This window comes from Lycorma delicatula, chromosome 4 (genome assembly GCF_047948215.1).
Source record: "Lycorma delicatula isolate Av1 chromosome 4, ASM4794821v1, whole genome shotgun sequence".
NCBI classification, from domain to species: domain Eukaryota; kingdom Metazoa; phylum Arthropoda; class Insecta; order Hemiptera; family Fulgoridae; genus Lycorma; species Lycorma delicatula.
This window is the reverse complement of record NC_134458.1, coordinates 205,439,293-205,451,376: the sequence shown is the minus strand read 5'-3', so window position 1 is coordinate 205,451,376 and position 12,084 is coordinate 205,439,293. Positions and strand designations below refer to the sequence as shown.

Sequence of the window (12,084 nt, the reverse complement as noted above, 5' to 3'; positions counted from 1 at the left end):
TATTTCACATACCAATTTTTCTAATTTATTTAAATAGTAACAAATATATTTTCATTAAAAAAAAGAAATATTAAAAGCACATGCATACATGTTTTTAAAAATATTCATAGTTTTTTTATTATGTCCCGTAAACATTGGCAGTTGAGCTTCCTTACTTAAGATGTCATAGATTGTCCAATAATAATTACTTGAATAAATTTAAACCAAACTAAGTTCTCAAAAAAGATATGAATATAATGCTTTTGTAGTTTTATTTTATAAAATAATAAAACAATTGTTGGCTTCAGAAAGTATAAACTTAGTTTTTCACTGTTTGCATTCTACCACACTGTAGCCTTCAATTTCCAGGATCCTTCCCCATCCAATTGGTGTGTCAAGTGGTAGAGATTGTTGTGGTTGATTAACATTTTGGTACGCTAATTTAAAAAAAAAAAAAAATTAGTATACAAAAACTTCAACTCAAGTGGCCTCTTACACATCTTTCTGTATGTTTTTGCATTACATTGTTGCATAATTCCTTATAAGGAATTATGGTTGGTGATAATGTATAACTGCATCTGTATCAGAGATTGACATAAATTCCTGTAGTGGTTTCTCAGCATGACTGATTCTAACTATGCTAAGTTTGCTTATTTTAGTATTAATGTTTATAAATTTTTAAATAAAATATTACTGAGTTCTGTTTACTTTTTATGATTTCTAGAACCAAGTCTGTATTTTTTTCTGAACCTTCATTCATTTTGTGATCCATATTATTTACATATTTTTTATTAATATGTACAGAATTTAATTAAATGTTCTTTCATTTTTCAGAAGGCAATCTTGCAGAATGTTTTAGGTAAAGCTTCAGATACATTTCGTGTATTATTTGCATCTGTTACTGATCATTTTGAATTATGCCTTGCAAAATGTCGGACAAGTTCTCTTAGTGTGCAACATGAAAACTCCTATAGAGATCCAAGAGCAAAACATTGTTATGGAGAAAATCCACCGCCTTCTTTGGATGCTCAGGCTTTATAATTTTTTTATGTTTTGCTATATATTATAATTCTTTCCTATATTATCATTATTCCTTTCATTATTTATTAGTTTTTAATGAAAAGAACAAATATTTCAATATCTTTGGTATATATTATTAAAGCTATATAAATGTGCATTAGGCATTATAATATTCACAGAATTATTCTTTTATAATTCAGGTTAAGTGTTATTCATATGTTACAAGATTTATTGTTTATACCATTATATTTTATTTAATTAGAAACAATTATAATTTCAGCATTTCCATTTTGTAACATCTAGTGGACATTAGAAGGGTTTAACATTGCAGTTTATATAATGTTCAGTATTCATAATTTAAAATTTATCTACATCATATAATGTTATGTTTACCCTACAAATTGTTAATTTTGTTATATATTTTATAATTGAAAGGGGTCCAAATTAACATAGATTTTTTTACGAAAACACATCCGAAATGGAATATATTCAGATTTTATCTAATTGAATTATTTAGAATGCATTTTTGAAAAAGTTGACTTTAATGAAGATACTTGAAATTAGTTTTTATTTTAATTGCTGTGAAAGTTCATGGTCCATCTCCATAAATATCAGATTTAAAACTACGTATTTGAGAACGGATTTAATATGAAACTATTATTAAAAAAGATTAACATGGATACAAATCAAACCTAAAAAATATTTATCAGTATTTTTATATATCTATGAGGGTTGACAGGTCATTATCATGATCACCTTTGTCAATGTCTGAAGTGGTTATTAATTTTGTCATTTTGTTCATATTCAAATTATGAGTCGTTTAAAAAAAATCTGTTATGCGATTGACTTTACATAAGTTTCATGAGTAACTTTGACTGCATGAAAGAAAAACTAAACTAAAGTAGACAATCCAGTGGAACAAATCTACCAACTTTCACCATCAGACATTAAAAGTAAGTAGCAAGAAAGGGCGTGGTTTTAGACAGAATTTACAATCCAACAACATCTGTACGAGGAATAAGTTCATCATATGGTGTTTTCAAGAAAAAATAGTTTTAACATATGCAATAAAGGCAGATAAAGCATGTCCTGTTCATTTCATTTGTTCTAATGGTTAGCTGACATGAAGAGTAATGTTAATTTATAATTTATCTTAGCTTTCTTATCGGCAGGCCATTAAGCCAGTCTGAAACATCTTTATTGGAAAAGTTGATTTCAAAGAGATAAATTTTTAATAAAATTTGGTAGTTTACTACACTTGTGATATTGTTGAGTTTGCAGTTATTTTATTGAAATAAAATTTATAAAAAAACTTTAATACTAATATTTACATCTGATGCTCACTTCTGCATCAGATGACCAGTGAGATTGTATTAGATTTTTATCTGTAAATTTTCAGTCTCAATTTTTGTATTCTGTCTTTCTGAATTTGTATTTATTCTATTTCTAGTACTATATGTCAAAAGTATCTAGTCATAAATATTTGATACAGTTAATGCCTCTTACAGTTTTTTTATTGAGTGGTGAAGTACTATATTAGCTAAATTTTTTTTTTTTTATTTTAAACTACAAAAGATAATAATAGGTTCTAATTAATTTTAATTTATGCACTTAATTTTTTATATTCTCTTGATGTGTTTATCACTTCATGATCTTTATCAAATTCATGTATTTTGCTTTGCAGTAAATTGATCTCTATATTGCATCTGGTAGTTATTGAAACATTCAATAATAATTCTGAGAAACCCACAGGTTTACTTGAAATGTGATAAAAAAAACATTGGCCATTAAAGCATCTTAAAAAAATTCAATATAATTGTTTATGTGGGAGATTATATAAATATATTTTTTTATTAATTTGTTAGGTCTTAATAATGGATGAATATTTATTACACATCTTTGTTTTCAGTGGTAGATGATGTATTTCTTTTTATTTTGCATGTAGGTATTTATATTTATTCATGAATTTTTTTTAGAGGCTGCTATATGCAGTCGGATTACATTATTTATATTTACCATTGTATATGTTATTTATGTAATGTGAAGAATATAAACATTTCACTAAAAAAAAAAAGAAAAACATATAGTACTTCTTCAGTGTTATACTTTCAATTTTTATTTTTTAATAGTTTGTATCAAATTAAAGGTCAGTGAGTTTGTAGTTATTAATTTTGAAGTGACCTGTAAAAGCCAATTCTTATAAGAGAAATTGAAGAGCATAATTTTCAAATTTTAATGGGTTTTTAAGACCCATTATGTGAAAAAGGTTGTTTTATTGAATCACCCTATTATTTCAGTTTGCAGCAATAAAACAGTCAGTACAATTATGTGCAATGTATACAATTATGAAACTTATACTTTGTTCATGTTTAATGATTTTGCACCAGGTATGTTGATTTTTTAATCATCAAATCAACCTAATAATTAATAATAATCTTGTCAGTATGTCTTGTGTTTGTAGTTTACATAAATGAAGTATTTCAGTAATTTTTGTCTCCATACTACTGCATCGAGACTACAGTCTGTAGACTAAAAATATTTTTTTTCAGTATGTTGTTGTAATAATAGGTAGTTTAAAAAGTAGTGAGCCTTTTGTACATGAGATAGCGTTAATGTCCAAAATCTCAGGGTATATGATTTACAGTGGGTAACATCATTTGACAGCTGGCAGTTGAAGCTAGTAGATGTGCAAAAAGTGTTGAAATTCTTATACTCAGATGTAAGGTATTGCACCGTGAAGATGAATGAACTTTCTACAAAATCATGCTACATTTTACAGTTTTATTTTGATAAAGACAAAGACCCATGAAGACAATTTATGCTGTTTACGGGGAAGATATGTTATCAAAAGCAACAGCCAAAAGATGGTTCAGTCGCTTTCATTCTAGAGATTTGAATGTCCAAATTGCTCCTTGCTGTGGTTGACCAATCACAGAAAAAGTGAATGATATTCTGGCAAAAGTCGAGGAAGACCAGCATGTAATAAGCAATCATGTCATCATCAGTGACCAAAATATCCAATACTAACAGTGTTAAACTCTTTGGAGAAAGCTGGCTATAAAAAGAAGCTTGATGTTTGGGTGCCACATGATATGATTCAGAAAAATTTACTCAATCCAATTTGTATCTATGAATCTCTACTGAAACAACAAAATCAAGTCATATGTGAAGCTGTTGATCATGAGTGATGAAAAATGGATAACCTACGACAACAGTGTGTGAAAAAGATTGTGGTTGAAGTGAGGAGAAGCTCCACATCTGTGCATTTTAGTGGGATTGGAAAGCATAGTGCATCACTAGCTGCTGTCACCAGGCAGAATGATAGACTCAGACTTGTACTGTCAACAATTAGCATGATTGCACGTAGCAATTCAAATGAAATGACCTGAACTGGTCAACAGAAATGGTGTTATATATCACGCTGACAATGTCAAACTGCATATATCTTTAACAACCTATCAGAAATTGAGAAACTTGACTGGGAAGTTTTAATGCATCCACCATACAGCCTGGACCTGGCACCATCAGACTATCATTTGTTTTGGTTTCTGCAGAACTCCCTGAATGGTGTTACTTAGTTTCAAAAGAGGCCTGTGAAAACCATGCATCACAATTTATTACCAGAAACCATAGAAAATTTATTTTTTACCAAATTATTTATTTACCAATTTATTTTTTTTACCAGAAACCATAGAAAATTGTAGCAATGGGATTATGGTGTTGCTGGAAAAATGACAGAAGATCATCAGAAAAAATGGTGCATATGTGGTCTTGTAATGTTATTTTTCAATAGCAATAAATGCATTTTAAATTTTGGCTTCCAAAGGCTTAAGACAACTTGACAATAATTAAGATGTACTCTAATATGTGAGTGCAATAAAATAAATTTTAGTGTGATGCCAACTGAAACTGTGCTACTGTCTTGTCTGAATAAGCAATGTGCTTTTTCACATTAGTATAGTATAGGTGTCACCATAAAATATGAAGCTTACTAGTGAACCAACAGAATAGCTCCAGCTGACATTGTACTATTATTTTAGTAATGTATAACTTTTTTGTAGTACTCCGCAGTGTTCTGCTAATCTGTTGTACAATAATTGTTGCAGTAGTAATAATTGCATTCATACAATAATTTTAAAAAAAATAGTTAAAACTGAATTAACTAAATTTCAAATTAAAAATTAATTACATATAATGAATGCACTTGGGCAAGCTCTTTAAATAATAATTTTATTTTTCCTTGTTTTTTTTTTAAATTTGGTTGAGTTTTCAACATATAGAGGATGAAAATGTTTATAAACCAGACTGCATTTTCTGTTTTCTTGAATTGGTTGTTGGTAATTTTCTTTTAATGTATTGTGATGTTTATTGTATTGTATTGTGATGTATATTATTATATGATGTTTGTTTATTATCAAATTTTTGAGAAGATTTTATTAATCTTTCTTTAGCCTATTTTAAGTCATTTCAATTCAGTCATGGTGGACACACTTTCTGCACTTGCTTTGTAGGTTAACAATCAGATTAAATTCTATTTCTCCTCCAGTGTGTATTCATAACTAATCTACTGCATTTAGAAATTAAAATTTTTAGTCTCTCCTTGAAACATCACTTCACTATTTAATTGATGTATCACTTGACAAAATGTACATTTCATCAAGATATACAATCTGTCTTTATCGGTTTTGAACTTTTTCATTGTCTGAAGTTATTGTATTCATTTAAATCTTTTGTCAGTCTTCTCAATAAAAAGTTTCTTGTTGTTGTCAAGTTTTTTTTCCATGTAAAACCTAATTGTTTTAATATTTTTCTTAAACTGGTTTCACTTGCTGAGAATTTATTGAATTTTTCTGACATTGCTACTTTTTAATGGTCTGTACTCTTGATTTACTTTGGTCCTTCTCACTATACCCTTATCAGAATCCACCTAGTCCTATAGCAAATTTTTCTTAATATGTGTACTTCCTGGTTGTGTTAAAAGAAGAGAAAGTCTCTGATGGATTTTGATCTAATTTCTTTAATAAATCTTTTTAATGTTTCCTTACTCTCTGAACTTGCAGTTGGGGTATTTTATGTGGAACTGTTGTTCTTTCTTCAAACTTTTGAATTGAAATAATATTCTGAATGTCTTTTCCTGATTTTCCAGATCTATTTGTTACTTACTTTTATGAAATCACAACATTATTGAAATGTTGTGATAATATACACAATAATATACAAGTTATCTCTTAATAATAGAAGTAATATTTTTTAAATGATTTGGAATATTATTTCCAATCTTACATATTTAATATTTTATGCTTCATTGTGGATTTAAGTACATTCATTCGCATGAAAGTAAAATAAATAGAGTACAGATAAATAAACTTACTTTAATTTAACCTGCACATGATGTATTATCAAAAATCAAGAAAAACAAATGCGAAAATGCTTCATACACAAGCAATGACTGAACATTATTATTTTGTGTGGCTGTAGCTTAAGTAATTGTTATTCATTTTACCTATGATGCTTGCTATTAATCAGATCATTCAAAGAGAGAATGATTCATTTATGACATTGCTTCACTTGACAGGAAACATTCACAGATTATACATAAATACTTGTCTCTGTGTTTGTTATCATTTAATAGATAAGATAATAGATTTTGTCTAGATTTGCAGGTTTATTATTTTTAAATACTCTGAAATAGATTTTCATTAACAATTTATTTTACTGATATATTATTTTCCAAATAATTTAAATTACTGACACAATAATAACAGTCTAGTGCAGTTGTAATGATAATAATTCTATTTGTGACAACAATTTCTACGAAGTACTTTATAAAAGTAGTAAATTGGATTCTGTTTTGAGAAAAATGGTGAAATAAAATGTTTTTAAAGTAGTAGATATACAGTTTACAGCTGTTGGGCAACAAGTGATAAATACCATGGCAATACTTGTACTTTGTTTTCATTATTTGTTTGTGTGATGTACATTTACTCTGATGATGTATTGTTACATAACAGACTTATTATAATTTAATTTTTTTAAATGATTGGGAGTCAACACTTCTTTCATGTTATGTTAAAATGGCACATTCCTGTATATTTGATGACTTATTTATATTTGTTTTGCAACAGAAAGTTGCCTGTATTTGCTTGCTATTACAGAATTAAGTCTGAGTTGCGCTAGTAAAGTTATATCCATCATTTTTAAAACTTATAAATGCTAATTTCTTCATATTAATCAGCCTCAGACTCGGCAACAGACTAAATCAATTTATTAAGAATCTTTTCAAGTAACTGGCCAAATGTTTATCTCATGTACCTTTTTGTTATAGGCAATGACTCTATGAAGTAAATAGAAAACTTAAGTTAAAAAAAAACTTGTAATAAATAAGTAATAAAAGTAAGATGGGCTTAAAATGTAAAAATAAAAAAATTTCTATTGAGTAACTTTTAATAAAATGAAACTTTTTGTAGCGCATCTAAATTATGTCATAAAGAAATTCAACATACTCGCCTAAAAAAACTGTTCTTGTACTGTTGTGAGATTATTCTTACTGGTATACATTTTTTCTTTATCAAATTATAAACAAGTAGTTAGCGTTAGATGATTTGAAATATTTTTTATAGCATTAATTGTAATAGTTCAGTATATAAAATGTAACTGATATAAATATAGTTAAATATAATTATATTTATATATATTATATATAGGTGGGCATGGTTTGCACCAAGAGTCAAATGAAAATTGGTTATGACTGATTGAATTTGCAATTTTGAAGGATCTTGTGGTGAAAAGTACAGTATTGCCACTGAAGGATATTTAAGGTGAAGTGGATTTCACCTGACTGCCGGATATGAAATCAAATAGATCATATTGTTGTAAATAGGAAATGTCAAGCGATTGTAATGGATGTTAAAACTAAGTGAGGTGTAGGTGTAGATCAGACCACTGTTTAATACTGATTAAGGTTAGAGAGCGAATTGTATTAAATAAACCTGGAAAATACAAAACTGAGAGTAAAGTAGAAGCATATAATCTAGCAAAAAAAACCAAAAGGAGTTCCAGGATGCAGTTAATGGAGGACTTTATGAAGACTTATCAAAATATGATATGGTTGGGAGGTGGATGTGTGTTAGGGGGGTTGTAGGGAAGGTGCCAAGGCACAGTCCTGGGGGTGGTGAAAGGAGGAGGGCGCCAAGCTGGTTTGATGAGGAATGTGTCACTGATGTAGAGAGAAGGCATGATACAAGAATGTAGTAGCTTCTAAATCCAGTTGCAGTCGAAATCTGCTGAGGCATATGAGTTTTATCTGGAGGAAAAGAGGAATTTTAAAAGAATCTGCTAGAGAAAGAAGCAAGAATTTTTGCAGCGTAAACTGGAGAGTATGGAAAATGATAGCAGGAATAATGACGTCAGAAATTTCTACACGAGTTTAAGGTGAAGTAGTAACAGGTATCAACAGAAATGTTGATACCCGAGTGGTGAAGAGTAACATGATGATTTAATTAACAAGGCTGAGATCAAAGGTAGATGGACAGAATATTTCTTGGGATTGTTGAAAGGTGTTCATGATAAATAAAAGGGAACCAGCAGTTTAGGATCAAGAGGATGTCAGAGAAATAGAAACCCTAGTTTTGGTTAAGGTTACTGAGAGTTTAAAAAATATCAAGGCTGCCAGAGTCATTGTTATTCAGGGGAAACTTTTGAAGATGGGTATAGTGAGGTTGAAAGAGTGGTTGATTGGGGAGGTATGGTGGAGGAAAGAGATTTTGGAAAATTGGAGAGAGGCTCTGATACTTCCTGTTCACAAGAAGGGAGATGTGACAACTATAGAGGCATAGCTAACCTCTGCACGGCATACAAAATATTTTCCATTGTGCTAATGAACAGATTCAAGCCTTATGCTTTGTCATTGGTAGGAGAGTACCAAGCTGGATTTAGAAGAAATAGATGAATCATCGATCAGTTGTTTATCGTCAAGCACCTACATAAGAAAAGAATTGAATATGGAAAGGAAACTCATTTATTGTTCATAGATTTTTAGGAAGACATATGACAGCTTGAGAAGAAATAAAATTATTAGGATGCTGATTGAGCTGGTAATTTGTGGTTAGTTGGTCAGGATGATTGGTGGCTCCTTGATGATACTGAAAACAGTGAATATTGGAGGTGAGCTAACAAACTGTTTCAATAGATAGCAAGATACTGTGTCACCCTTGATTTTTAATCTGGTGTTGGAATGGATTTACAGGAAGGTGTGTTGGAGGAAAACTGAATTGTTTGGAAGGAGCTTGAATATGATGATGATTGGTGAAACAAAATTCAGTTGGAAATACAATACCTTTTCAGGAAAACACAAAAGCAGTAGGTCTGGAGATAATTGAGGAGAGATGTGATTTTGAGTCGCAGAAGGATTGGAGAGGGGATGGTTGCGTTTGGTCAGAAGCGATATAGAAGTTAATTATCTGGGAGTGATGATCAATGAATAAGGGAGCAGTTAAGCAAGGGGAATAGAGCCATGTGTGCACTGAAGATTGTGTTTTTAAAAATTACGCACTAAGAAGGTTAATTTATGGAGTTTAAATTGAGAATATACAGGATGGTGTTACGTCTGATTGTAACTTATGAATGTGAAGTGTGGGCACTTGCTAAAAGACAGGAGAATAAACTTGTAATAGTTTAGAGTAGAGTGTTGAAAAGAATTTTGGACCTGTGAAGGATCGAGCAATATGAATGGAGAGTGAGAAGGAATAGGGAGTTGGATGAAGTGTACATTGATGATGGAATTTTGAGAGTGGTGAGGATGAATTAGGCAAGATGGGCAGGTCATGTGGTCAGAGTGGAGGAGGACAGGATAATTTCAGGGGTGATGAGGTATAGTGAAGAGGAGAGATGTAGAAGAGGAACACCTAGACGGAGATTGTGCAGTGGAGGACTGGATGAGAGAAAGACTATATGATGTGGCAAAGAACAGGGAGAGGGTGGAGGAGACTTTTGTCACAGGTCATAAATCTGTGAGATCTATCAGAACCAGGATAATGTATGTATGTAATGTATATTATATTAGTTATATACAATATAACTAATCATATATAAATATAATTACATAGATCACATTATATTTACATTTATAATTTCATCTTGCAGCATTTAACAGTTTTATTTTAATAAAATAAAATAGAACTGTTACCTGTTATGATGCTGCCACTTTACTGTGATTTATTTTCCAAACTGAGAAGTTTATTTAAATTGTGATCTTCATTGTTACTTATAAATAAAGCTTTAAAAACATTTACACTCTGAAAACATGTCCATTCTAAAGAATTCCAAGAATCTCATGTCAAGATTACTAGGTAAAGTGAGGAATGAAGTGGATTTCAGTTGCCTTTTTCACTGAGCTAAATTGTTGTAAGTTAGTACACCAAGTCATTGTGTTCAGCAGTGCAAGTGATATCTTAATTTTGCTTATTGCAGAGATGGCTGTAAGCAAATATCTGTAGAAAAGCAATGCTTGTTGGTACCTTTTAGATCTTTGTTGCTTTATATACGTCACAACCACAAGGAAGAAGTTTTGGGTAGTATAAAATAACAAATTTAACCTTTTCTATCAAGAAATAGTACTCATATACATTGATACTCTTCATTATGGAAACTAGTTATTTAACCTAAATTAAAATATAACTGGATATTCATATAGGTACAGTTGTACAATACAGTTTTATAAGCAAGCACAAGTATCATGAAAGGTTACTTAGTTTTTGTATGGAAAATTATATTTTTTATTTAAATTATGGGCATAGGTTTTGATTTTATTAACTACTATCTGGGATTATAATCTGTATTTTAGAAAATACTATTTTAACATGTCTGTGTGTTATTGTGCAATATATTGTAATTATGCATAATATTCTTTATCCATTTATTTATATGGAGAACTTCTTTTTTTATTGACCTTTTTTTTATGAAAAGAAGTTGCACTTCATCCTTTTTAATATTATCCTTTCCTTTGCATGTATATGCACATTTTTTATGTGTATGCAAATGTACAGAAAAAGTTCTACATACACAAAAAGGTTACATATTTTTAAGTAGCAAACTTGTTACTTATGTAAGTTTTAAGCATAGAAAACAAGTCATAAATAATTTTAAATGACATACTATTGTATGAAAATCATTTAAAATTTATTTTTAGTGATAATTACATAATGTATATTTATAATGTGTGGATTTTGTTAGATAATAATATTGCTGTATTTATTATTATTGTTTTTTTTTTTTACAATTGAATCATCTATTATTTATTGTTCATTGTTATTCTGTTAAAGTTATTTTAATTTTTTTGGTTTGTATACTGAAATTATATTTTAATATAATGTAATAAAAATATTAATATAAATATTTTTTAGAATAAATTATGCAGCTTGCATTTTATCATTCATGCACATCAACAACTTTTTGAATCTGAGTACAGAATATTCCAATACAACAGATGAACCAAAATGTCAACACATGAAACCAAGTGATTAACAGCTGATATAATATCTCCCGCCTGTTTTATTTTATTTTCCTAATGTGCATGTTGCAGTTTGTTCAACTAGTAAACAATAAGCAACTTCCCATGGCCTATTGAGATGAGGATGAGCATGTAAATGAGGTGTAGTCGTGTGTAGGTTCAGGCCGACCATTCCCGAATTATTTGGTTAATTGAACTCCAACCATCAAAGTACACCAGTATCTACTGTCTAGTATTCAAATCCATATAAAAGCAACTGGCTTTTACTAGGAGACTGAAAATCAGCTGTTAAAGAACTGATTTGCAACGAGTTAACATTAGACCAGCCCAGTGGACTTGTTTTTTGAGATTGACAAAGTTCTAACTGCAATTAGAACCATGACACAAACATTTAACTAAACTGAATAGCAGTTAGAACCTTTTCTCTTTATTACTTCTCTTATTTATTGCCAGATTCTATTCTCTTAGATAGAATGATAGATCATGTCTTCATGAGTGCAGAAAACTGTAAATCCCGTTTTTGTTCCTTTTATCAGTTAGAACTTTGCCAGATCAAGCCCATGAAAATGTTTAGTTAT

The 12,084-nt window shown here is 29.8% G+C and overlaps 1 protein-coding gene across 1 annotated transcript in view; it reads left to right on the top strand.

The window, feature by feature from the left end:
- LOC142324240 (SREBP regulating gene protein) overlaps positions 1–11,253 on the top strand; it is a 35,531-nt gene extending 24,278 nt beyond the window's left edge. The window contains exon 4 of the mRNA XM_075365092.1: positions 814–11,253. Within this exon, the coding sequence (XP_075221207.1) occupies positions 814–1,020 (207 nt within the window). The 3' untranslated portion in view covers positions 1,021–11,253. The remainder of the gene's footprint in view (positions 1–813) is intronic.
- The last annotated feature ends 831 nt before the right edge of the window (positions 11,254–12,084 follow it).